The sequence below is a fragment of the Vulpes vulpes genome, chromosome 16 (assembly GCF_048418805.1).
Source record: "Vulpes vulpes isolate BD-2025 chromosome 16, VulVul3, whole genome shotgun sequence".
NCBI classification, from domain to species: domain Eukaryota; kingdom Metazoa; phylum Chordata; class Mammalia; order Carnivora; family Canidae; genus Vulpes; species Vulpes vulpes.
This window is the reverse complement of record NC_132795.1, coordinates 7,824,945-7,852,554: the sequence shown is the minus strand read 5'-3', so window position 1 is coordinate 7,852,554 and position 27,610 is coordinate 7,824,945. Positions and strand designations below refer to the sequence as shown.

Sequence of the window (27,610 nt, the reverse complement as noted above, 5' to 3'; positions counted from 1 at the left end):
CAGAGTATAATATAGTGAAAAGCTGTTTTCCCATTGCCTACCACTATACAGTCCTCGAGTTCTGCCGTAGTTGATTTCTTTTTCTTTTTTCTTAAAAAATAGTTCAGATAAACTTGAAACCCCCAGTGTATCTGTTCCTAATTCTCTTTCCTCTTTTCCTCAGGATTTTCAGTCAGTATCATGCATATTTTATACTTTTGGACATAAATATATTCCTAAGTAATATTTAGTATCACGTGAAGCTTTCTAAAAGTGTGTAACGTTGTTATTTGGTACATATAATTCTGCAACTTATTTTTTCTCAACCTTGTGTTTTTACGATTTATTCATACTGATAAACATGCACAAATTCGTTTTATTATTTTTAATTATTTTATTCACAAATTTATTTTATATAACATTTCATTATTGAGGTGTAATATTTTGCTGTGTAAATAATCTGCAGTGTGTTTTTGCATTCTGTGGATGGATAATTTGTTTCCAGTTCTCCCCTGTTATGAACAGTGTCCCAATGAACTCTCTTGAAGTGAATGTTCTTGTCCTTGTCTTCTTAAGTACGTGTGTAAGAATTTCTCTATGGTATCCATACCTGTAAGTGAAATTGCTGGGAAGTAGGACATGAACCAGCAATTATTTTTTTAATCCTATGGAAAATTGAAACTTTGAAAAGTCATTCCGGAAAGATAGACTATAAAATTGATTAAAAACTAATTATCCATACTTAGTTTTCATTGAGAATTAGAGTCTGATTTGATTGGAAGTCAGCAAGAGCAATTACCACTCTCCTACTCCTACGTTCTATTGAAATGAACTCATTTTGGGACGCCTGGGTGGCTCAGCAGTTGGGCGTCTGCCTTCAGACGGAGTGCCTGGAGGAGTTCCTGGATCCAGTCCCACATTGGGCTGTCCAGGGGAGCCTGCCTCTCTCTCTGCCTGGGTCTCTGCCTCTGTGTCTCTCATAAGTAAATAAATAAAATATTAAAAAAAAAAAAAAGAAATGAACTCAGTGAAAGTCTTCTTAGAGCCTAGGAATTGTCATTGACCAGTGGGCTATCTAGCCTCGTGTTCTGTTGTTGACAGTGGCTGGAGGGACATGCCATCAGGAGGTATGTTCGTTTTACTCTCTGAAGATTAGGTATCTAATGGCTTCCAGGTGGTACTCAATGATTCTTAACCCTCTGATTTTCCTCTCTAGGTGTTTGCTGAGAGCAGGGATGAAATTGCATTAGTCCTTTTTGGTACAGATGGTACTGAGAATGCCCTTGCTGGTAAGGATCAGTATCAGAACATCACAGTGCACAGACACCTGATGCTACCAGATTTTGACTTGCTGGAGGACATTGAAAGAAAAATCCAACCAGGTTCTCAACAAGCTGACTGTATCCTTTTTCAACCAGAGAAGATTCTTAAGAAATTTCCTTTAATCTTGGGAATCATAATCTAGTTTGATGAGGCTCCCCAGAGTCCCAGCTCTGAGTTATATGATGCTTTTGGCTCTGGGGACATGGAGGTGGTGTGTGTTAGGATTTAATGTGAAATTAACTGGGTTGGGTCAGGCCCTCCAGTCACTTGCTCTTTCTCTGTACCAGTGATACTGAGGGGTTGGGAGCACCAAAAGGGGAAGATACCAGTGGGTATATTTGTGTATTGATATGTGCAGAGGGATTCATGGCAGAGATGGTTAGAGATGTTTGAATGTAGATTCAAAATGTAGAGATGTAGAGAAGATATTTGTAGAATATAGCACTAGCTTTCCCTGTGCTTTCCTGGACAGAGGGAAAGCCAAAAGTCAGACTGACCTAAACTGAAATTTCCAATTTCTTCCAAAGATGCTATGATTTTAAGGGGTTACTCTTACTTTTCTAAACAGTGGTGCTATCCCTGATTACTGGGAGGTGCAGTTGTGCTGAGTGACTTGGAAATGCTAAATTATAGCTCACTTTAAGAATGGACTAATCACCAAAAATGGATTCTAGGTATTGTAAAATGGCATCATAGTTTTTGTTTTATTGAGTGGGAATATGTTAGATTACCTTTGGGTTTATTTTTTCTGATTATGTGTTTCAGGATACATACTGTAATACATAGCAAAATTGAGTATATGTTGGTGAAATAAACTTTAGAAGAAAGGCAATTTGGCAAGTACTTTTAAATCCTCAGAGTCATCCCTGAGTCCATAGTTTCAAGCCCTGTCGACCTCACTGGAAAAAAGTTAAACGTTCTTGGGATAAAGGGACAGTTTAGTGGTATCATCTGCCCTTAACTAGCCGAGTCCTGGATGCACTCATTGTATGCATGGATGTGATTCAACAAGAAACTGTGTAAGTGTCTCAATTGAAGAGAGATGGAATGAGTCTCTTGACAAAAATTGCATGTTGATGTATTCCATGCACTGTGATTCATTGTTAATTGAGCTGCATGTTTGTGTGGCTAAAGAAATATTTGATAGAATTCAGTGGCCCAGTTCACCCTTTCTTTTTTTAAATTTAAAAAGAGGAAGGGCTATATTGATGGGAATTTCTCTGGGAGAAATAAATGTTTGGCTTATTTCAAGTTCCTTCCTATTTGACTTAAATTAATTACCAGAAACTTTAAAAAAATGTTATTGTTCCTAATCTCACTGAAATTAAATGCATGAAACTAATATCACACCATATATTAACTAACTGAAATTAAAATAAAAACAAAAACATGAAAAAAATAGAATTGTAGTGTTACAAAAAATTGCATAACTCTGGCCACAGCTTCCTAATTCATTACTTATTTAATTGCTGTGTCTTTGAAATGTGGGTCTTTGGATGTATACATACCTACTCACCCCTTGACTATTAGGAAGAACATTTGCACAAAATCTGAGGCCTAGATTTGATTATCATTTCTCAATCTCTACATTTTGTGTAAAATCCTGCTACTAGCCCTGTGAGTAGAATCAGACAAGGGTGTTTGGAAAGTGAACCCTTGCAAGTCTGAAGTTGTAGTCACTGGGAGAGTTCCTTGTTTACATTCTGCCTAAGTGGAGGCTGGAAAGGAATCTTTTAATGACAGTGACCACATCTTTAACTGAAATTAGAATTGGAAAATCAGGGATTTAATATTTCTATAATACTCAAAAATTTTGATTATATGTTTAGTAGATTATAGATATTTAATTATATGTTATTAGGAACTTAACTGAGCATCAGTGATACATGGGGATTCTAGAATATAATCACATTTGTTAACTATATCTAGATTCATTTCTTAGCCTCTTTCTGAGGTTCAGTGACCAAGTACATTTGAGTTTTTAGGCAGTAATTCAGGAAAATGATTTCTTACTGTAATAACTCTCTCTTTTAGAGGAAAGAAGTTTGAGAAGAGACATATTGAAGTGTTCACTGACCTCAGCAGCCCATTCAGCAAAGACCAGTTGGATGTTATAATCCATAACTTGAAGAAATTTGGCATCTCTCTGCAGTTCTTGTAAGACCATGTGAATAATGTCTGAACACCAATCCTGCATTCTTATAATGCAAGGAGTGGGGCCCCTTTCTAGAGTGCTTGGTTCCCACAAGTCTTCTCTTTGTGCTCAGAGTCGAAATATGTCAGGTGACTGACTTCAGCAGACATTTGCTGAAGCACCCACTGTTCTAGGAACTCTGAGTTTTAGTGATAAAGGGATGAAAGTCACAGTGAAACAGAGGAATTTAGCTCAATTGCAGATGTTTATTGGCTCTTCTTGGATTCAAAGAATTGAGGAATCTTTTGAGGATATTCAGTTTATCTCCTGCCCACAAAGAGGACTTTATCCAAACAATTACCAGATTGATGGTTCCTTTTGTTAAACAGCTCTAGAGTAGTGTTTTGCAGGCAGTAGATGCTTTGAGGGTAGAGAGAAATGTCAACCTGAGAATTATTTTAAACACATAGAATGCTTATTTTTTTTAAGTCTTTTTCAAATCTAAAGGACACACACGTATGTAAAATGTAATTTCCTAGTGTGTATTTAGAAATGTGGTATACAGATTCTAGGTGAAAATGTTGGCAAAAGGGTTGCCTGGGTGGCTCAGTTGGTTAAGCGTCTATCTGTTGATTTCAGCTCAGGTCATGATCTCAGGGTTGTGAGATCTAGCTCTGCATCTGTGTCAGTGCTGAGCATGGAGCCTGCTTAAGATTCTCTGTCTCCTCCCCCCTCTGCCCCTTCCCCCCACTCCATTCACACATACACACACACACACACACACACTCTCTCTCTCTCTTTTAAAAAAAATAATGTTCACAAAATACTTCACAATTTGTTGCAAGATAAAGTCCCTCCTTCCCCAGTAACTTGAATGCTCCCCTTCCCACCCCAGGCATTTACTTTATCTTCTGTCCCTAACAAGAAAATTCTTTTTTACCACACTAATGCTTCTTGCTGCATATGAAACCAGTTTTATCTTGTCCTGTTTTTGGCAAAAGCAGAGTGATGGTATAGGACGTTGACTTACTAGTCTTTGGGGGACACTCCTTTTTCACATTGAGAGCTATACCAGGAAGCTTCCAGTTCAGAGTAGTAAGCCTTTGGCTACTTTGAAATGCCAGCCATGGGGAATTAAGAACCTCTCTTGCATGTATGTACCTCTTAAGATGGCTGAGGGGCATCTCCTTTCTGTAGAACTGTAGAAAAATAGTTGAGGATAACTCATCAAACTGATACTTGTTAAGATAGCACTTCAGAGAAATTAAGTGCTTTTTGAATGACACTTCTTTTCTTATTGAGTTGAGGTTTTCTCAGTGCTTCAGAAGCCCTGCCTGGCTCCTCTTCCTGTTCATAATTCCAGGATGCCTTTACATGGTTGAAGCATACTGCACTTTAGTCAGTGTCATTGGAAAGGGCTTTCTTGTCTGAGTGATACTGTAAAGTCTGTCGAAGAGACAACATAGCCTTGTTATCAAACTCCTGATTTGATCCGTTGTATTTTTTCTTAGGCAGTATGCTTTATTCCTGTGCTATCACTCTCCAGCATACCAAGTAGAGTTTCTGGTTTTATTGTTTGATGTATCCCAGGTATGACTGATTGTTCCAGTTGGAACAGGCCCAATAGGCACTGTGCTCTGAGCAGGCTCATTCCTTGGACCTGGTTTTTAGTGTCTTCTGTTGACTGTTGAGAAAGTTTATATCTGGTCAAAAGCAGGATAGAAAGAACTGTTACTGTAACTTCTTTTTCCAGGATAACTTCCTGACTCTTCACTTTTGTGTCATTCTCCCCTTCTTCCAGTTGTCTGTAGTGGAAACAGCAATGGCCTGATGCAAACCCTCTGTTCCTTACCCTGCTCCCTGGAACCTCTTTATCCTATGGGTCATGCAAGGCATGTTTTCTGTCATGTGGAGTACATGTAGAAAACATTTAAACAGGAAATGCTATCTTAAGTATAGCAAATAAAATGGTATAGAAATCACCTTAAAAATAACCATCCACATAATGGTGACCAATAGGTGATGTTGCGTGAAGTGAAAAGTTTATCGGTTGCGTTTCAGTGGTCGTGAGGTGATATGCTGCCTTGGAAAGAACTTTGTCCTTTGGTCAGGTGACAGAGTCTTTGCTGTGTCACTCACTGGCTGTGTGACTTGGCCAGATTAGTTCATCTCTGTAGCTTCAGTTGCTTTTTAGGAAATGGAGATAGAAATCTATCCATCTAATAGATAGTATTAAATGTGGTTGTTTATTTTTTATTTTTTTTTACTTTTTTAAGATTTTATTTATTCATGAGAGACACAGAAAGGCAAAGACACAGGCAGAGAGAGAAGCAGGCTCCATGGAGGGAGCTCAATATGGGACTCGATCCCAGGACTCTAGGGATCACACCCTAAGCCAAAGGTAAATGCCCAACCACTGAGCCACCCAGGCGTCCCTAAATGTGATTGTTTAAATGAAAGCATTTATAAGGTGCCGTATAGCATATTGCCATAAAATGTGTTTGGCTGATTTTTCAGTTTGTATATTGATGATTGAATATCTCAATGACTGGTAATCTCAATCTCATTTCAAGCTAGAATGAAACATAAGTACAGAATTGGTTTTCTCTATTTCTAGCAATTAAGTGATATCTACAGGAATTCTATATCTACAGTAATAAAGGTCACATTATTTGAGTTTTAAGTCTTTTGTACACATTCTGTCATTTAATCTTTATAATAACATCAATGAATCATTAAAGGATATTTTATTTATTTTTTTATTACTTTTGGCTCCCTAGAATATTACCCACATTTATTATTATTATTTTTTTAAGATTATATTTATTTATTCATGAGAGACACAGAGAGAGAGAGAGAGGGAGAGACACAGGCAGAGGGAGAAGCAGGCTCCATGCAGGGAGCCCGACCTGAGGCTTGATTCCGGGTCTCCAGATCATGCTCTGGGCTGAAGGTGGCGCTAAACCGCTGAGCCACCCAGGGATCCCCAACCCACATTTTTCTAGGAAGCAATCCTTCCTACACTTTAACCTCATGACAGTTTCTAGTCCCCAGCCTACCACTGATACCTGGTTTTTTGAACTTGAGACCAGAGCATTAAACATTCAGTCCATTCCTCATTGGTTGTGCACCTGGGCAGTGTGTGCTCAAGTGTGCTCAGAGGCGATGCGGCAGAAGCCAGTCAGAGTGAAGCCAGCACGAGGGCACAGGGAAACAACATGGAGACAGTGCAAGGGGCAGGTAGTCCTTGAGGTGTTTGAGACCGGGCCCAGTCATCCTCAGGCCGTATACAACCCTGCACTCTCAATTATTTGGTTCTATAAACCAATAAATTCCTCCCTTTACTAAACCAAAAAAGGCTTCGGTCACTAGAAGCTGATAGAATAAGTAGATTAGCACCACTGACAGGAATTTGAAGCTCATTTTCTCATAGTCTGTGAGCCACAGTTACAGGATTAGAGCCCAGTTTATTATTTGGCTTCAGAGCTTGTCTTCTTAACCACTGCTCATCTTTTCTGGGTAGTTTGCCTTTCCCCATTGGCAAGGAGGATGGCACTGGGGACCCGGGAGATGGTAACTCACGCTCAGACCACCAGGGATCCTCGTTTCCTCTAAAAGGAATTACTGAGCAGCAAAAAGAAGGTATTCGGATGGTGAAAAAGGTGATGAGGTCTTTAGAAGGTGAAGATGGGCTGGATGAAATTTATTCCTTCAGGTAAGAAGTGAAAACATTGCTGGCAACTTTCAGACATGACTCTAATTTTCTCCCTTGATCAGAGGATTCCCTAACTAGCCAACTCCTGAGTTAGCCATCATTCTTAAATAAATGTTCCAGTTTTCACTGAAGAAATGACATGCCAACTCCTGATCCCCTTTTTAAAGTTTTTGTGGTTGGCACAAGACTCCTGGTTTGTTTCCAGACCTGTGTGTGTAAGGTTTGGAAATGTATAGATAGCGAAAGGTTTAACAAGTCAAAACATAAAAAAATGAGAGGGTAGATTTTACTCTATGCCAAGTTTGGGGCACAGTTCATGGGCTTTTTTTTGTCATTCACCTATAAAATATATTCCTAATTATGAAAAGTGGTGTCAGATCTGAAATACTCGATACCCTCTTATCATCTGATTTAGGTTTTAGGAGGCAGTATACTTAAACTGTAATAGAAAGACTTTTTCTTAACTTTTGGTCACAACATAGTTGGTTCAGATAAAACAAAACACCCAAAATACAAAGAATTCATAATCTACTTTTATGTGGCTTTTGTAAAGGCAAGGTGATTTTAGAAATGTGAAATCCTTGAAGTACCCTATAACATTAAAGCAAACTACCTTTTCAACCATTCAGTTAGAGACCACGGGAGAGATTGTCTCCTTTCACTGTGTTAGTGTTCTTGGTTGAAATTGGACATGCACTTTTAATCTGTGCAAAGAACCTGAGAGGAGTCAGAAGCAACTACAACAGTATGTATTTGAGGGGCCTTATTTCTTAAAAGTGGTAATAGAATACTGTGCAGTGTGGTATGTGAAATTTCATATTCTGAGGGATAATACCATGAATTAATTCCTATTTATCAATAAACACACAAAATACAGGCATTTGAGCAAAGTTCTTCATAAGTAAAAGGTCAACAATTCAGATATTTTTGAGTGGTTAAGTGTATATGTGCTCTAATTTTTTTCTCAACCACAATTAGGAAATATTTCTTGTAACGCATTACAGATACATTACAAGAAATATTGACAAATAGTACATCCTGATTTTCTTAACACAGACACCCTTGAAAAATTGTAGGTAATGGGAATTTTGGAAGTTGAATGGTAGTTTCCCTAGGGATTGGCAAAGGAATCTATGAGGAATCCTGTAACGTGATATTTCTTGTCATAATATGTGTTCTTACTGTGATATGTACAAATATGCATTTCTAACATATTTCTTTCAAATTTGAACATGGCTTGCTCTAATGTGAGAATATAGGTCTTAAACTCACAAATTCACCATGATATCATAAATAAAAATTGTAGGCCAAAACAGATTAATGTTTAAAAAGTTTATTTTCCTGTATCATAGCCAGGAGGGAAATTACTATGTATTGTCCTCACAATTTGAAGATACTTTGATTTTAGGTGGGTCATGAAGGTATGGACCGGAACTTTGCTATCTGCTGCAATTGCCATTATCCACATGTGGCTATTTAAATTTAATTTCATTAAAATTAAATAAAATAAAAAATTTAGTCCCTTGGTCACACTAGCCACATTTCATTTGCTCAATAGCCTATTGGACAGGCATAGTTAGAAATAGAATATTTCTATCATTGCAGAAAGTTGTACTGGACAGCACTGGGCTAGATTTGTCCTCATCTAGACTTCTGCAAGTCTCTGCAGAAATGATCCATTTGTTCTTAGATGTTACATATTACATGCTAGTGTTTAGAACTTCCCCTAGAACAGAGTTCAAACCTCATGGTGGTTTTAGATGTGACTCAAAGTAGTGATGTCCTGTAGATAGGTTAGATCTGCCTCAGACCCCTTCATTCCCCAACAAATCCAAAGCCAAGGAATACTGTAAACTTTTTTTTTTTTTAATTTATTTATTTAGTCAATTATTCATTCATTTACTTATTAATTACCATAGACTTTGGAAGTAGAGCGTCAGGTAGAGTATCTACTGTTTATTATAGATTATTTCTGAAACTTGGAGTCTTTTGAGACTTTTGTCCATAACTCTGGATAATGTCAGGTAATTTTCTTTACCTCTTTAAGATCTGTTATTCATCTCTACCAAGGGGATTGATCATAATATATGCTTTGAATGTGTTTGGTCATTGATTTCCTTTCTTAGTGAACACCACAAATTCCAACTACCTCCTATAATCTTCTCTGTTGTATTTGATTAGGGACCAGATAAAAATAGAATTGATCTTCATATATGTTCAAATGAAATAGCACTATACATTGTGTTTGCTACTTCCCATCAGTAAAAAAAACCTAGACTTACCTGCTTTATCTTAAGACAAACTATGGGCTAAATTTCTTTATCCCCTGGAGAGTCTTTGACTCTCTCCATTGTATACATATACATGCTTTGTATTTAAGGTGATTGGAATTAAATAATAAATTGTAGAGTTATAAGCAGTGGTATTATAGGATGGAACTCACCCTTAGATATCCTGGAGCCAGGGGTTCTTATCCCCAGGTCCATGGTTCTCAGGGAGTTGGTGAACCCTTTCAATTGTGGGCAAACTCTTATGAGTGTGCTTTTATCATATCCTCAAAATGTCCTTGGCACTGAAAAAATGTTAAGAACCACAGGCCAACTTGAAAGAAAAGATCGAGCAGGGGAAGATAGAGATGTTTTTTTTTCACCTGTTGGTAATGTAGTTCAGCTTCTTCCTCCTAAAGCCAAGTCAGTTGTATTCTGGCTCTCTCCCAATTCGTGGTCGTCATTTTCCTACCATCCCTTGCTGGTTTTCTGTTTATGATCAACAACTCACTTCTCAATCTAGAAAATTAACTGCATCACCCAACAGAAGTAATGTTTTATTATATCTACAATATATCTTTTATTATATCTATAATAATATAACATAATATATAATAATATGTATCTATATATGTGTATATATGCACACTTTTCTTTTTCTTTTTTTTTTTTTTACTATTAAGTGAGAGTCTGAGACAACTGTGTGTCTTTAAGAAAATTGAGAAGCGTTCCATCCCTTGGCACTGCACACTGACCATTGGCTCCAGTTTGTCTATAAAGATTGTGGCTTATAAATCGGTAAGTATACATAAACCTTTTTAATTTTTAATTTTTTGATTTTTAAAATTTTTGTTTCTGAGTAATCTCTACATCTAACATGGGCTCAAACTCAAAGCTCTGAGATCAAGAGTTGCATGCTCCCATCAACTGAGCCAGACAGGCGCCCCCATACACATTTTTTAAAGCAATGCACCAGGCAAGCAAATATGCTTATATAAGGAACTGACAAATTCATGTGTGGGTTATTCAGCATCATAATTACTGCTTCTGTAACTCCTCTCCCTGTTCATCTCATCTATTTAGCTTTTATGTAAAAAGCATACTAGGAGAGGAAGTTTTAAGAATCGTCTATAATCCAGGTTGATTCCCTCCTCTTTTTTTTTTTTTTTTTTGAAAGAAAGAAAATGGGATGCATTAAGTCATGTCACTGTAAGTATCATAGCAGAAATATAGATATACACTAAAGAATACAGAGTTTTGAAAACTCAGTCTCCATTTTAATGATCTAGAAGTAACAGCATCTGTGAACCATCAAAAACTATTGAAATTACCTTTTGTAATCTCCATCTGTTTGTACATAATAGCACACTTTCAAAAATAAGTTGATTTTGGTAATTACTTGATGAAATTCTAGTTTGAGTAGGAGTCTGTGATCCATGCCTCCCTATGACCCTCCTTGCCTATTTTCTTTAAATGAACGAAGTAAATACATACAAACATTTAAATATAAAAATATATACAAAAACTTGTATTTGTGTATTCAAGTGTTTTTTTATATATTTAGGGACTTAATTCCAAGACACATGCCACATCCATGAAAACCTTGGAGGTACTTCTTTATTTTGGCTGCCATCAAGGCCTGGAATAGAACACAGTCTTCTGTTCTTTTTTCTAGTTTCCTTTTCAGATTTCCTTATTGAGTTCTGGCTCCTAATAGACATCTCTTCCTATTCTTTTGGAACAATGTAGTAACAAATCGTATGGTCCCATTTTAGAGTCTGATGATTTTGTATAGAAAGTGTTTGTGTATATATGAATATTAATATTTGTGAATTACCTTGGGGGGAAAATGACATTACCAAGAGTTAGAAAATAAATGAAAACTTCCACAATGGGCAAGAATAAACAGAACAGTTAAGCTAGAGTAGTTGATCTGGATTTTTTCCTGTAAAGCAGAGAGTATACAGGGTTTTCATTATTTGTTGATTGGAATCCTGGCTTTCCTTGTTTTCCATTTATTTTTCTTTTTGGAAATAAGATTATACAGGAGAAAGTTAACAAAAGTTGGACAGTTGTGGACGCTAGAACCCTCAAGAAAGAAGATCTACAGAAAGAAACCGTTTATTGCTTAAATGACGACAATGAAACAGAGGTCCCGAAGGAGGAGACTATTCAAGGTGCGCTGGTGAGAGCTTCCACTCTCTTCCAGGAGAGAGTTGCTTCAGGGCGGTGGGAGACAGCCTTGACTTTGTGCTGGTGGTCTTGACAGATGTTTTTCTGAGTTCTAGAGACACGACCATGGGAGGGAGCATGAGACGCTAGGTCCTAAATTGGGCTCATTTGTCAGGTCCGAGTTAAAATGGCTCCCAGGATGCACTTGGGTACTCCATCTGGGTTGGAAAGGTCCTTAGGGGACATGACTTAATTATTTTAAAGTTTGAAACATACTAGCCAGGAAAGTATTTCTGTTCATGTAGCTGAAGCAAGTTTCTTTGTTTACTCTGTTTCACATTACTTCCATGGTAATTGTTCCTTTGAGTGTCAATTTCAGGTCTTCTGAATCTAGCCAGCTCTGCTCCCTTCAGGTAATTTAGGGGATCAGAAACGTTTTTGTTCATTATATGGTTTTATGTTCACTAGGGTGTTTACAGTTGTACTTCCTGTATGATACCCATTTGATCTATATCATGTGTCCACAGGGCACTTCTCTCCAGAGGGCTTACAAACTAGCTGAGAGTGTCTGGATTTTCAAGAGCTAAAATTACAAGATACCAAGTGATGGCTAAGATAGAAACTAGAGTCTTTAGATAAATTCATTGCCAGGCTCTGTGCTACCCAGTATAGTTTTAATTTGCAAGTCTTCAAAAACAAAAAGCCTTTTGTCTGTGGCACTAAATCTCAGTGTTTGTACATATTTATATGTGGCATGGTGGATTGGTTAAGGTGATGGTGGTTGCACTTCCTTTCTTCTGATCAATTATGAGTAGAAAATGTAGTTAGTATCCTGCAATTCCTGTTTATTTAGTTCATATTGTAGTGTAGTTAAGAGCGTGAGTTTTGGAGTGAGACCTGAGAATCATGGCTCCATCACTTTCTAATCATATGATCCTTATATAATTATTGAAAGAAAGAACAACATGATTAAAGGCATAAGACCAGGAAAGTAGAGGGCTTCTCAGTGACAGCAGGTAGTTGGGCTTGTGGGTCAGGCATACACAGTTGAGTACTTGTGGGTGTTATCCCATGGACTACCTGAATTTTCCCTTTTAATCATCATAGTAGCCTCAGAAAACAGACACCCGACTCTTGTTACCATTTTACGGATGAGAGAATTGAGGCTGAAAGACATTCATTCACGTATTCAAAGTCATGGAGCTTTCAGCAACAGAATTTGCACCCAGGACTGCCCTACTTCAGAGCCTGTGTTCTGACTCAGGAAGGGCTTTGAATGACAGGCTGAAGACTTAATGCAGGATTGGAGTTATTTTTAAGAAACTGAGAGTCTGTATTTGTATGAATAACCAAAGTAATTAAAAAGAAAAAAAAGTAGATAATCTCAGAAATGAAGTAGATTTAAATGCAGAAAAATAGCCAACTTATGAATTGAATGTTCCTAAATAGAAGAGTTTTGGCTTCTCCATTAGGCATTTGTTTGTCTCCAGCATGCATTTTGGAGAACATTTTATTCTGAAAATTTCCTTTGGGCGTTTTTCTCTGCAGGTCTCCAGGTTTCTGAATGAATGTGTTCTTTTATGTTTACAAATCATACTTATACTCTAGTCAACCATAGTTTATCTTTGGAGTATAACTAGTACATTACATCCGCTACATTCTTTCTTCCAGGTTGGATAATCATTAAGGTAACTAGATTGCAGAAGATACTACTTAAAAAATGTAATTAGATTTTAATTGTCTGTATACTGTATATGTTGTTTTGTGTATCTGCTGCTGCTTTTTCCCCACTGATCACAAGGGGCAGTAATTTGATTCCCAGGAACGGTATAAGGAGGCTTGATCTGGAGTGTGCATGTATTGTTAATATATGCGTAGGGCTAATTTCAGCTTGTCGAAAATGAGGTCCCATATGCTTAACAGATGCTCTTCTCTTGTTCTCTAGGGTTCCGCTATGGAAGTGATATTGTTCCTTTCTCTAAAGTTGATGAAGAACACATGAAATATAAATTGGAGGAGAAGTGCTTCTCCGTTTTGGGATTTTGTAGATCTTCTCAGGTATGGCACTTACTCGTACACAAAAGAAATGAACTTTTTTCTTAATATTTGAGAGGGTATTTTGATTCTTTTATTTACAATGTATATTTCACTTCTGGTTTTTTTGAATGTTGTCTGGGGATAAGTATTATAACTATCTTCAGTTTTTGAACACAGAAACCAAGATGTAGAAAAGTTGAGAAGTCTTAGCATGAATGAGAATATATGCCATTGAGAGTCACTCTAAGCTTGACTGTGGGTCATTGCTCACAGTAGCCTGAAAGAAACATCATTGGGTTCTTTGCTATTGTGTTGCTTTCTCTAGACTGTTATGTATAATAAAGTGTTTTGAAGGAATGAAGGTCTACTTGGGTTTTAAGATTTTTAATTTTTTCATTTGAGAGAGAGACATGGAGAGAAAAAACACAAGCAGAGGAAGAGGGAGAAGCAGACTCTCCGCTGAACAGGGAGCTCAATCCCAGGATCCCAAGATTATGACCTGAGCTGAAGGCAGACACTCAACCAACTGAACCACCCAGGCACCCCTGTACTAGTGTTTAAATGACTCTAGGCCCCTTAAAATATAAGTGGTTTATGCCAGTCACCCTTTTTCAGAAAGAGGTCTAGGATCTGAAACCTGTTCTTAAGTCTACGTTCTTTAGACACTGATACAGAGATACACAGAACATGTGGCAGGAAAGCAGTGATTCACTGAGGGCTGTGGGACAGCATATACTATCCTAGAAAGGGTTATTAAAGATTCCTGGAGGTCTTAGATTAAATTTTCTTAAGGTAGGCAACCAGAGAAAATGAATAAGCAGATCTTAGAGCCTACCCTTTCAGACTCTATAGGGAAAAAGCAATGTTTGTTGGTTCTAGAGAATTCAAGTAAGAATTGTAATGAAAATAAATATTACCCAGTATACTGGATTTGAACTAATCCATGTTACTCTGGGATATAGTCCCTGTGTGCTTCAGTGTTAGAATAATTCAGCGAGGGTGGGGAGATGTTTGCCATGATATGCCCACACTGTTATTTTATTTATTTATTTATTTTTATATCCCCAAACTGTTAGATAGGTTTTTAAACTTCTTAAGCTGAAAATTGGGAGTACTTACTGAAAGTTGCCAAGATTTTAATGGTGAAAATAAATACTTTTTGACACTTGAGAGTTTCTAACAATTCTCTGACAAATTCTACTAAGTAATGCATTTCTTTTATTTTTTTAATTTTATTTATTTATTTATAGAAGCACAGAGAGAGAGAAAGAGAGAGGCAGAGACACAGGCAGAGGGAGAAGCGGGCTCCATGCAGGGAGCCTGACGTGGGACTCGATCCCAGGTCTCCAGGATCACGCCCCGGGCTGAAGGCAGCGCTAAACCACTGCATTTCTTAAAAATAAAAGTATTCACTTTGGGACTTCTACAGACTTAAAACTTAGGTTGTTAACGGCAGTCCCTCTAAGTCTTCCAGTGAAGTAGAACCTTCATTCAGACCTGTGTGTAAAAATTGACCTGTTGGGAAGTGGGTCTGCCTAATTCCAGTTAGCTAGAAAAGATCTATCCAAAACAGCTGATTCAAACTTCATGACCCAAGTAACTGAAGTCACCTGTGTCAGGGTGGTAGTGGGAGGGGCCTATTTAGTTAAATGACAAAGCAAAAAAGAGTGAGCTGAACAAAAAGTACATTTTTCCATTTTAAAAGGACTTCTTAAATTAAAACTAACTTGTAAGTCATGATATGTTCTGTAAATCAGCTTGTGTTGTTTTTAAGCTCTATATTTATCTCAAGTACAATCTCTGACAGGTACAGTAATTGTAATAGCCACCACTTTTTGAGTGATTATAATATTCCATTCAGTATACTAGGCATTTTATGTGGATTCCCATTTAATTTTAATTTTTTTTAAAGATTTTATTTATTTACTTATTTATTTATTTATTTATTTATTTATGAATGACAGGCACAGAGAGAGAGAGAGAGGCAGAGACACAGGCAGAGGGAGAAGCAGGCTCCATGCAGGGAGCCTGACATGGGACTCGGTCCAGGTCTCCAGGATCACACCCCCGGTGTAAGGCAGTGCTAAACCGCTGGGCCACCGGGGCTGCCCCCCATTTAATTTTTAATACAACCCTCCTAGATAGGTGCCATGATCATGTATCTTACACAATCAAAAATTGAATATGTAATTGGTCCAGGGTCACAGCGAGAAGGTAGTAGAGACTGCTTTTTGGGGTTTTTTTTTTTTTTTTGAGATTTTATTTATTCATGAGAGACACACAGAGAGGCAGAGACACAGGCAGAGGGAGAAGCAGACTCCCTGCAGGGAGCCCAACTCAGGGACTCGATCCCAGGGCCCCAGGATCATGACCTGAGCCGAAGGCAGCCACTCAACCACTGAGCCACCGAGGCGTCCTTAGAGACTGGTTTTGAACCAGGTCTCTCTGACTTTAAGGCTTATGCTATTAATCATTTATAATCTGCCCACCAGATAGACAAGCTGATTTTCGAAATGGTTTAGTTTTCATCCCTACTTTCATGTATTAAGAAATGCATACCCATCCTTTTAAGAGCAAGGCATTTTCCATAGCGACTAAGTATAGACCCACACCTTTTAATAGACTAGTAATTATCTTTAATGATATCACATATTTTCCCATTTTCCCTCAAAGTGAGGGAAACTAACATTTCTAGATTGAATTAATATGAGCATTTTTATTATATAAAATAGGTTTTTTGGTCTTGGTGTTTTTGTTTTGTTTTTTAATTAGGAAATTGCAAAATTACTCTTGTTTTAAATTTTCAATTTGTCTTTCTCCAAGTTATCAGTGTTCTGGGTACGTAACTGTAGAATGAATAAGAATTTAGTTTGTATGGGGGCGGATACCTGGGTGGCTTAGCTGTTGAGTGCCTGCCTTCGGCCCAGGGCATGATCCTGGAGTCCTGGGATTAAGTCCCACATCAGGGTCCCTGCATGGAGCCTGCTTCTCCCTCTGCCTGTCTCTGCCTATCTCTGTGTCTTCTCATGAATAAATAAATAAAATCTTTAAAAAAAATTAAATCAGTCAAGAACCATTACAGATTATAATAGGAGGGCAATCTATATGAATGTAGCAACATTTTTAGTTTTAATATAGGATTATTCCTGTATTTCTTTAAGTAATAGCTTCAAATGGGACTGGCAGTGGTGATGGAGGGTATCTGAAGTATGTGAGCCAAACCCTCACACCTTTGAGGTGTGAGGCTCTGTCTTTGAGGCTCTGTCTTCTGGAGCCACTGTTAACTCTGAAAGTGCTCAGTTTCTTGGCTTCAGAGGTGGGAGGACAGGAGAACACTTGACAATCATTGCCCTGTACAGCACGTGGCATTTTCTTACAGATAAGCTCCACACTCAAAATTACATGGAGCAGAGAGATGTTGGTCTTGGTCAGTCGCTGCAGGTGGTTAGTTATGATACTAGGAACTCTTCAGTCTTCATTTCTAATAAGCTGTTGGTGGAGCTTCTTTGACCCCTCTGAAACTCTGCCAGAGAAGAAATCGAAGTCAAAGGGGGCCAGAAGGACATGCAGTACTTATTTTTGGTTTCACTCTTCTCCCCTCCAGTATAGCCCTGCCCCTCTAATTAGTTCTTCACTTTGGTGTCTTTGCAGTTTATCAGTGCCTCGTCATTGCTCTTGGGTTGAAGTCTAAACCATTTATCCTTTGCTTATAAGGGACTGAACGATTTGATCTTTGCTAATCTTGCTAATCTAATTTTTCACCTCTCCCCCTTCATACTAGAGCATTGCACCTGCTCCCAGAGCAGTTCCCCAAGGGTACTATGTTTTTATGTCATTCCAGACTTAATTCACACTAGTATCTGCCCTGGACACTTGTGCTGGACTTTTCTCTTAGTTCCTGCTCATCCTTTAAGTCTTGATCCAGATGTCACCATTTGCAGAAGCCTGCCCTGACCCTTCCTGACCCAGCTAGGTGCCCTGTTTGTGTGCTCTTGTAGTCCTGAGCTACACTACTGCATTCTTGTGCTTTTGTAGTGCTGGACTGTAATACTGCAGCCAAGTTAATTTTATACTTGTCTGGGCTCCTTAGGACAAGACTATATCCTGTTTATTATTGTGTTTACAGTGCTCAGCATATTTGACATATACCTGGAATTCAGATACATACTGTATTTAATTGAATTGAACCTCAAGTAATAAGTTTTTTCTAGTCCCTGTGAATGTTTTCATACTAAGAGCATTTTGAATTGAATTTCTTAGTAACTGTGGCATTATGGCTGTATGTGTTGCTTGCTTATTTTGGATCAGAACTGATTATTTTCTTCACTTAACTCTTGTAGGTCCACAGGAGAGATTTTATGGGAAATCAAGTCCTAAAGGTCTTTGCAGCTAAAGATGATGAGGTGAGTTGACAGTGGGCCTTTGAGGTAGTGCCACAGAATTGAATTGTGATTTTAAGTGAGTTGTTTGGGGCTTTTATGGTTTAAAATGACGTTAATTCTTGCAACATCAGTGGGAAAGTTCACTGAGCTTTAACTCTGAAAATGGAGAAATGATAAATGAATTTGTCATAGCATGATCACAAGGCCTGAGGACATAGTCTTGCCACTGGAGGTATGTATTAAAAACAAAACCATTTGAACATATGCACTTAGGTGTGGGAATCTCATGGTCGAATATTGAGGAGGCTTGAGGTCGACATTTTCATTTGTCATAAGCACTGAACATTTAGCGTTCTCTTTAGCATCCTGGAAATGAGCTTTAGAGATTCACTGGACCTCATTGAGAAATTCGTCTTTGCCCCCTTCCTTCTCTCTGTACTCTTTCCCCGCCTCCCCAGGAGATTGTTTTGGGGCTGGTTTCTGCCTGGCTAGCAACCTATAACCATTGCCTCTATAGTCACACTTGCTGTCTGTAAATGTTTCCTATTCAGCCTCCAAGTTGGAACTTGGCATGTGGAGGTGTTGATCTTAACTCGAATATTTCAATCTCATTTTACTTAAGACTGCCTAAGCAGGTATCCAAGTTCCAGAAGTATTTGCGTTTGAAATTAGTAAACTGGATGTAGAAAGATTGTTTGGGGTGCGGGAGGGCGATGGTGTAAGTGATCTAGTCCCATAAGTCCTCTTTTCTCCTCACTTCTGTGGGGTATCTGGCTGCCAATCTAGTGAATGGGGGTACTGTTTTATTGGAACAGTTAAATTAGAATTACTTGGTTTCCAATCGGTACTGAATGGATTCGTCAGAGCACAGTAGGCTTATGTGAATCCTAGTTTACATGAGAATCCTACTTCATGGATTTTTCGAGTCAGATCCTCTTGGGAATTAGACATCTGTAGTATATATTGTCAGCACAGCTTAACGGCGGTTTAACTGAATTTTAACTCCAGTTTACTGTTCCTTCACACAGGAAATTCTGATCACTTCATGTGATTGCCAGCATGTTGTGAAGACTATTGTCAACAGCTTTGTGTTATGGCCTATATAATTATCTAGACTTGCTAGCTAAGGGCAGTTTTATGGCATACATGATTCCAATCCAACCTCGAACAGACCCTAGAGATCATTGGGTTACTTTGAAGTCACTCAAGGAAAAAAAGAAATTCATCTACTAATGGCAAAGGGCTACTCTTTGGTATCACTCCCGATGTCCTCGTCAAACGATCATATTAGTAACTGGAGCTTCTGAGATAAGCAGAGGAGTAAGGAAACTATGTCACGTGATGATTTCCAATAAAAGGTTGTGTGGAGAAAATTTCAGAGGTAGTAGGGAAATAGGAGGGATGTCAGACATGAAAGCCCCCTCCATACATTAGAGGATTTTCATGTGAAATAGAAATGAAACGAGGTTCCCTACCAATAAGTGGTAGTTTTGTTCAAAATGAGGAATTATTTTTGTCAACAAGGATTACTGCCTCCAGGTGGATTGATTTCTTGTGAGATGGTCAGATCTCCATTCCTGAATGTTTCCCAGCAGAGTCTTTATTTGCATTTGCACCAGCCAGATTTTGGGGAGAGAATTTTGTCATCGTGTAGGTGGTTAGACGAATACTGTTGTTTTTCAACTCAAATATTCTATGATTCTGTGAATAATTCCTTTTAAGAATATGTTTTCTCTTGTTATTAGTATATAATTATTTTTATGTAGAGAGGATCTATACTTGTATGTGATTTATACTGTGTGGAGGAGAAGAGGAAGGGAAGGAAGTGGAGCTTTAGTTGAGTTTTCCACACATGTAGCATTGTGTTTACAATGTCACAGTCATCCTTGACCCCATCCTTCCTTCCTTTCATATCCCAATTAGCTCTATCAAAGACATCCAGATAGATACTTCCAAACAAATTGGAAGTAATCTCATCCTCAGACTCCCACTGTTTCTCTGGTCTCTCTAATGGGACTTGTTAGACTGTACGTGTTCTGTATTTGGTACATATCTCACTTCTGCTAGTAAAGACTGTGTTAGTGCAGTGAGATCAGGGACTCATCTTTGTTTTCTGACGGGGCCTAAGATGGTAGCAAAGAGTAGAAACTAAGTAAATATTCCTTGAATTGAACTAAAAAGGTAATGAATCTGTCAGGAAACCTATAGATGATTTCAAAGACAAGCTATTGAGGTCATAGGTTTTTAGTGGAGGAAATGAAAATATACGTAGCTAAACTTTGATAAAGGCTATCTTTCTATATTACCAAGAAAAGGTACAGACAATGGGGATTTATGAAGAGGGAAAGACTAAAGCAGATCTAAAATGGAGAGGGTCTCAATTTACTGGGCCTTGAAAATAGGTTAGAAGCTCAAGAGACAGAGATGTGGAGAGGGCATTTTAGCTAGGAGGAAATTGTAAGAGCAGAAAGCTACAGAGGAGGGAAAGTATAAGACTTGTCCAGGAATAACAGCTCACTGAGGCTGGAATAGGGGAACCATTGGAGAGTCTTTTAAATATCATTTATTTGAAAGACAGCGAATGCACGTATATGCCCTTGAGCAGGGGGAAGGAGAGGAAGAAAAAGAGAGACAAACAGACTCCGTGCTGAACAAGATCCCAACTGAGCAAGATCCCAACATGGGGCTCAGTGTCACCATCCTGAGATCTTGACCTGAGCTGAAGTCAAGAGTTGGATGCTTAACTGACTGAGACACCCAGGCACCCCTGAACAATTAGAGATTCTTATGGAGGGAATGACATGATCAGCTCTGTGAACTGGAGAGGCATTTGTGGCAGAGACAGATTAGAGAGATAGCATAGAGGTAGAATTAGCAAGAGTTGGTGAACACTTGAAGGTGAGGGATGAGTCCGATGGCATTACTGAAGACTTTGGGGCTTCTCGTTTGTTTGGGAGGTGGAATTCATGAAGTAGGGAGTACTGTAGGAGAGTGGGGGGACAGATAGTACTTTAGTTTTCATCATGAACAGTTTGAGATACCTGCAGTATAACCATGTGAGGTATCTACCAGCTTGTAGGCAATATTAGTCTGGATGTTAGGAGAGTTTAAAGCTGAATATACAGATTTTTGATTCATCAGCTGATGGGACTAGATAAAATAATTCACAAGCAGAGTGTCAGAGTAAAAGGAGGAGGGGAAGGCCAAGAACAGAATTTCAAGATTAGTGGAGAAAGAGGAGAGTTAGGGGAGGAGTGACCCACAAAATGAATAATCAGAGAAGAGAGTATTGTTTCTGAAGCCAAAGAGGGAGAAAGTAAAGAGAAAGGAGGATGGTCAGATGCTGCTGAAAGGTCAAATGAATAGAATGGGAACCAAGGATTGGCAATTAGGAGGTCATAGATGACTTTGGAGAGTAATTTCAGTAAAGAAGGTGAGGGCAAGAGCTGGCTTAGATTGAAGAATAATTGTGTTCTAAGCCATGAAAACACCAAGAAAAATTAAATTTTCATGAAATTTAGAGGTGAAGGGAAAGATAGTAATTTATGGAGAGAGGGGACAAAGAAAAATTTTGTTTAGAAAGGCTGAGACTGGAGTTTATTTGGAGGATGAAGGTATGAACTGAGAAGGAAGACTGAACAGTTAAGAGAGAGGATCCAGAAGAGGTTATAGTAAGTGTGATCAAATGCTGAAATGTACAGTATGGCCTTGAAGTGGATAGAGGGACACTTTAAAAAAAATCTGAAATGGGAATAAAGTAGATACTAATCTTTTTTTAGGCCAAATATGGCTGTTATTCTTTTTTTTTTTTTTTTAAGATTTTATTTATTCATGAGAGAGACTCAGAGAGAGGGGGGGGGGAGGGGCACAGAGAGAGGCACAGACACAGGCAGAGAAGAAGCAGGCTCCAAGCAGGGAGCCTGATGTGGGACTCGATCCTGGGTCTCCAGGATCACACCCTGGGCTGAAGGCGGCGCTAAACCGCTGAGCCACCCGGGCTGCCCATTTATTTTTCTTTATAATCATGTAGATACCATAGTGTAGTTCAATCAAGAAAAGGTATTCCATTATGTACATCTGAATTTACCTGACCAGAATATGAAAAAAGATAGATTAATCAATGTGTGGTCAATATGTTAAAAATCAATGTGAAGCAGCTCCAAATGGCATTTTCGGACCACTGTTCTGAATATTTTCATTCTGATGACAACCAAGAAAAGAGAGTAGAACCTCTTTAATGTCTAGCATAAAGAAAGAGGTTAATGTTTTCTATTACATCAATTCCAAATTACAATGCTTGTAACTCCAACTGAGGCTTTGAAGACAGTGAAAGTACTCAATATTTTTCCCTTTGGGTCTATATATTTGATCTTGTTGTCAACAAGAAGGTCCAAGAGTAATTTTGATAAGCACAAAACTTACTCAAAACTCAAACTCTAAATAAAAATGTTACAGCACTAGAGCTCAGAAGTTTGCTGTACTGATAGCCTGTAACTGCCAATAAACATTTCATTTTAAATAGCATTGCTAATAAAGCTATGCTGTTTTACCAGCTAATAATGCAGGTTGTAAGCATGGTAGAAACAATGTAAAGGCAAAAAGACCCATTTTCTTTCTTTTTTTTTTTTTTAAGATTTTATTTATTCATGAGAGACACAGAGAGAGAGGCAGAGACACAGGCAGAGGGAGAAGCAGGCTCCATGCAGGGAGCCCGATGTGGGACTCAATCCCGGGTCTCCAGGACCATGCCCCAGGCCAAAGGCAAGCACTAAACCGCTGAGCCACCCAGAGATCCCCAGACTTTCTTTTTCTAAGTGGAAAGCAATCTTATAAGTACAGTTGACCTTTCAACAATGGAAGAGGGTAGAGAGTTAGGGGGCCTGACACCCCATGCAGTCAAAAATAGTGTAACTTTTGACTCCTCCAAAAGTTAAATTAGTAATAGCCTACTCTTGACCAGTAGTCTTACCAATAACAACAGTCACTTAATACATATTTTATATGTTACATGTATTATATATTTTACAATAAAGTAAGGTAGAAAAAAGAAAAGGTTAGGAAAATTATAAGGAAGAGAAAATACATTTACAGTACTGTGAAAATCTGTGTGCATGTGGACCCGTCTTTTCATACCCATATGTTCAAGGGTCAGCTGTACTGAATTGTGTTGGGGAAGTTGACACACATTGACTATGTGTTAATGCAGTGGCTTTCTTACTAGGCAGCAGCAGTGGCACTTTCCTCCCTGATTCATGCTTTGGATGAATTAGACATGGTGGCCGTGGTTCGATATGCTTATGACAGAAGATCTCATCCTCAAGTTGGCGTGGCTTTTCCTTTTATCAAGGATGTCTATGAGGTAAATCCCACAGGTGTTTTGTGTTAATTTTTTCTTTTTATGTCAGTTCCTCTACTTCCAACAGTGCTTCTCCACTGGTCATGGGCATGGGAATTACTTGGGGATCAGATTCTGGAGATCTGGAGCACTGCCTGAGGTTGTGCGTTTCTCACAAGTTCTCAGGTAATGCTAATGCTTTTGGTCTATGAACTGTACTTTCAGTTGCAGCGAAGGAGCATAAATTATAAATGTGTGTAAGGAGCTTATTAAATCAAATCACTGAAGGTTAACCGTAGCCTTTTGTTTGCCCAGTCCAGTGACTTCTCGGTTCTCACCCTTCTTGACTTCGCGGAACTTAATGGGGATAGGGCGTGCCTGTTTTCACAAATGAAGACTATGGAGAAAGGTTGAGGGTATGATTTTGTTGTGGTCCTTGAAAAATTCAGTTTACTTAGGGTTCTCCTATTAAATCCAGGCCTAGATTCTTGACCATCTCCTGTTTCTCAGAGAACTTTCTGTGGTAGAAGTAGAAAGGAGAAAGCAAATATCTTGACTTCCCAATCAACTTTCCAGTCACTGTGACTCTTCCCATCTGTTGTATTGGTCACACGTTTTGCAAGTATTCTTTGATAGTTTTTCTTTTATGTGTAATATTCTTTGTACTGTTCAACAGTTGTGTACAGCAAATAACAGAACTCAAAATGCTTTACTTACCAAGTCCCAGACTTGACTTGTCTGATTTTTGAAATACTTTTGTTGTGCCACTTGCATGGCATTTGGGACCAGCTTTATATTTTTTCCATTAATTTGGTTTTTGCTTTTACCTCTTTTCTTTCTCATTAGTGTTTAATATATGTGCAGCTGCCTTTTATGGAAGACTTGCGACAATACATGTTTTCATCTTTCAAAAATAATAAGAAATGCACTCCCACGGGTGAGTTTATTTCCCTTTTGCCCATTAATTGGCTCTAAACACAGACTGTCCTTGGGAAGTTACCTGCCTGCAGTCATTGATTGGGGCCAGGGGACTTCACAGGGTGGAATTACTTGGATTCCAAACATGCTCATCCACAGTGATGATGGAGGTGGTGCATCATCTTTTTTCATAGTAGGGATAGGTTTGCCCTTAACTCTCCAAACACTGGTTTCTCCCCATCTGACTTAGAGCTTGTATCTAGGGAGCAGCTTGTTGGAAATGGATGTACATTGTCTAGTTGTGAACCAGTTTGCCCTCTGCTGAAGTGAATTGACGTGCAGGGTCAAAGCTATGACTTTAGTGTCCTACATAAGATATGATGTAACTAACTTGGAACTGAAAAGTAAGTGGTGACGATTAACTTTTCTCTTTGCCCTTTCTTTGTACTTTACAGTAATCATCCAAGCCTCCTTGTCCCTTATTTCTAAGAGTTACTCTGAGCATTATGAGAAAAGGCCTTTATCATGTATCTGGCTACAAATGCCAGGGTGCTGCATGGGATGATTCACACCAACAACAGATCCCATCTCAGGGCTCTTGGTTTAAGACACCTGCAATGAAATATAGTGGGCCAATTGTAGAGAATGCATACCAAAAAGCTTGAAAGTTTAAATTTGTGTCATTGTAGGATTAGGAAGTCGTGAGGTGAGTCTCAGAAGGGGGTTCACTCTGGGGTTTTTTTTTTTTGTTAAATCCTTTAGGAAGAGTGTGCTGTAGAAAAGCCAAGAATCACATAGGCCCTGGGCTTATATCTTCACTTTCAAGAAACAAGTCAGTCTGCATCATGGTGGAGTCAGGCATGGACTTGAATGTATAGAAGCCTCTACTGTGTTACAGTATTATTTCTCTACGTCTTGATAATTTTAGACTTTAAATGCGTAGACATTTAAAAAAACTTTTTTGAGGAATTATCATATGGACATACATCATTCACTCAGGATCTAAAATGTTAAGTATCTTTTTAGCCTCTTGATTTATTTTCTGGGAGTTAGCCTATTTTTATTTGCATTTATTCCTTTGGAAAGTGGATCATTAAAACCGTTTGGCATATGTCAGTAGATACTTATGTAGAGATGTGCAATTGCAGAGTAGTCTGGCCTGATACTAGCCTGACGTAGCAGATGAAAACCACTGAATGTTCACACACAAGTGCAACCTCTACCTGTTCCTGGGTAGACCCTGCAGTAGTCAGTTTAAGATGGTGATAGCTCTCCCAGTGTCTGAAACCTCCCCTGGAAAGTCCAAAAATGGGATAGCAATATATCATGACAAAAGTCTGTAAGCTCTTTCATTTTGTAGTAAAAGAGACATTTGAAAAGGTAAAGAATAGAAGCACAATGGGTTTTTAAAGAATTGCTTACTCTTTTCCACCTTTTGCCTAACGGCTGTGAATGATCCAAAAACAGCACTTGAGCTTTTAACAGCTGAGCTGCTGTATGAATCAGCAGAATGGAAGTTACACATGATAGTTGAGGTAGAAGTGTTTTTGGGAAAAGTGTTGCTTTTCATCCATGTTGTTTTGGACTGTGCCATTTTTGTTGAATTGGTAGATTTTTACTGAGGAACTCTTGATTTCTGTTAGGTATTAGGAGGGAGGTAAGGTAATGAAGATGTCATGTTTCTGCTTACAAGGTTCTTACCGTTTGAACACATGCGCAGGTGTGCACCCAGGCTGTGAGGTTTGTGAGAGCTCATCCTATGACTTGGGGAGACTTGGGAATGAGTCCACTCCCTCTTTTCTGCTGGTATCTGCCTGTTAGGTTCCTCTGTCTGCCTGTTAAGTTACCTTGATAAGTTATAGGAAATCCTTGTAAAACTTATACCTCATCACCAAAGATATTTTCTTTTTCTTTTTCATGGTTTTCAGCTTTAGCTAATACTAATTTTTTGAATATACCAACTCATTGCTTACTGAATATTTCGAGTCTCCATATGGAAGTTGGGTTTTGTATGGCTGTGGTGCTTCCTCTGGAGTAAAACTCTTGCTTGTGCTGTAACACTGCAAAAGTTCACTGAATGGACCTAGAAGAGCAGACATTCTAAATAGCTCTTTTTTACAAAAGAGAACATGAAGACTCAGATTAAATGACTTGCATAACTATAGACTGTTTTTTGGCCAAGCCCAAACTGCACAACCTGCTGGTAATGCTATGAGTATCTGAATGGAAAGCACTTATTTTAGTGGAGACCGATGGAGATAATCATTTTTCCTTTGTGCACTCTGTTTATCCTTGTTTTAGAGGCTCAGCTGAGTGCTGTTGATGCTCTGATTGACTCCATGAGCTTGATAAAGAAAGATGAAAAGGAGGACACCATTGAAGACTTATTTCCAACCAGCAAAATCCCAAATCCTCAATTTCAGAGATTATTTCAGGTAAAAGAGGAAAGATGAACCAGTCTTTTTTTTTTTTTTTTTTTTAATGAAAGAGACCTGAGTGAAAAGTTAGCATAATTGGCCAGTTCCAAACAAGCGTCTTTGTCCTCTGAAGGTTTCAGTTGCTTTATTTAATGGAAGAATAATACCTTCCTCTTACTACTAAAAAAAAATACTCTGAGCTGTTAGAAAGAAAGAAGTAAAGTTAAGATACATAAAAAATTATTTTTCTGGGGGAAGGCTAGTTTTTTTTTTTTTTAAAGGACTAGTTTTTTAATCAAACATGATTCTTTTATGCCTTTTCTAGGCTGTTCTCCTCTATATGAATGAGATTTTGTTTTTTATATTCAAATAGTAGGAGAATTTTTGTGAACTGTATAATAACAATAGAGAAGAACTAGGATTGGAGCAGCCTGGAGGGCTCAGCCGTTTAGCGCTGCTTTCAGCCTAGGGCCTGATCCTGGAGACCCAGGATTGAGTCCCGCATCGGGCTCCCTGCATGGAGCCTGCTTCTTCTTCTGCCTGTATCTGTGTCTCTGCCTCTTTCTCTGTGTGTGTGTGTGTGTGTGTGTGTGTCTCATGAATGAATAAATCTTAAAAAAAAAAAAAAAAAAGAAAGAAAGAAAAGAACTGGGACGCCTGGGTGGCTCAGCAGTTGAATGCCTGCCTTTGGCTCAGGGCACAATCCCAGGGTCCTGGGATCGAATCCTGTATCAGGTCCCTGCATGGAGCCTGCCTCTCTCTCTGCCTGTCTCTGCCTCTCTCTGTGTGTCTCTCATGAATAAATAAATTAAAAATCTTAAGAAAAAAATTAGAGAATATTCCAGTACCACATCTGTCAAAAATTTCATAACTAAAGGTAGCATGAAAGTCAGATGAAAAGGTTATAGTATGAAATTATTAAAGAGTAACT

The 27,610-nt window shown here is 38.5% G+C and overlaps 1 protein-coding gene across 2 annotated transcripts in view; it reads left to right on the top strand.

Annotated features, from left to right (window-relative positions):
- The window catches only part of XRCC5 (X-ray repair cross complementing 5), a 91,316-nt gene that overhangs the window by 6,647 nt on the left and 57,059 nt on the right, over positions 1–27,610 (top strand). For both annotated transcript variants that reach the window (XM_072741632.1, XM_072741633.1), the window contains 11 exons: positions 1,196–1,379; positions 2,273–2,321; positions 3,337–3,459; positions 6,960–7,151; positions 10,102–10,216; positions 11,457–11,595; positions 13,536–13,648; positions 17,968–18,030; positions 23,231–23,368; positions 24,191–24,281; positions 26,564–26,697. In XM_072741632.1, coding sequence (XP_072597733.1) covers positions 1,196–1,379; positions 2,273–2,321; positions 3,337–3,459; positions 6,960–7,151; positions 10,102–10,216; positions 11,457–11,595; positions 13,536–13,648; positions 17,968–18,030; positions 23,231–23,368; positions 24,191–24,281; positions 26,564–26,697 — 1,341 coding nt within the window. The remainder of the gene's footprint in view (positions 1–1,195; positions 1,380–2,272; positions 2,322–3,336; positions 3,460–6,959; positions 7,152–10,101; positions 10,217–11,456; positions 11,596–13,535; positions 13,649–17,967; positions 18,031–23,230; positions 23,369–24,190; positions 24,282–26,563; positions 26,698–27,610) is intronic.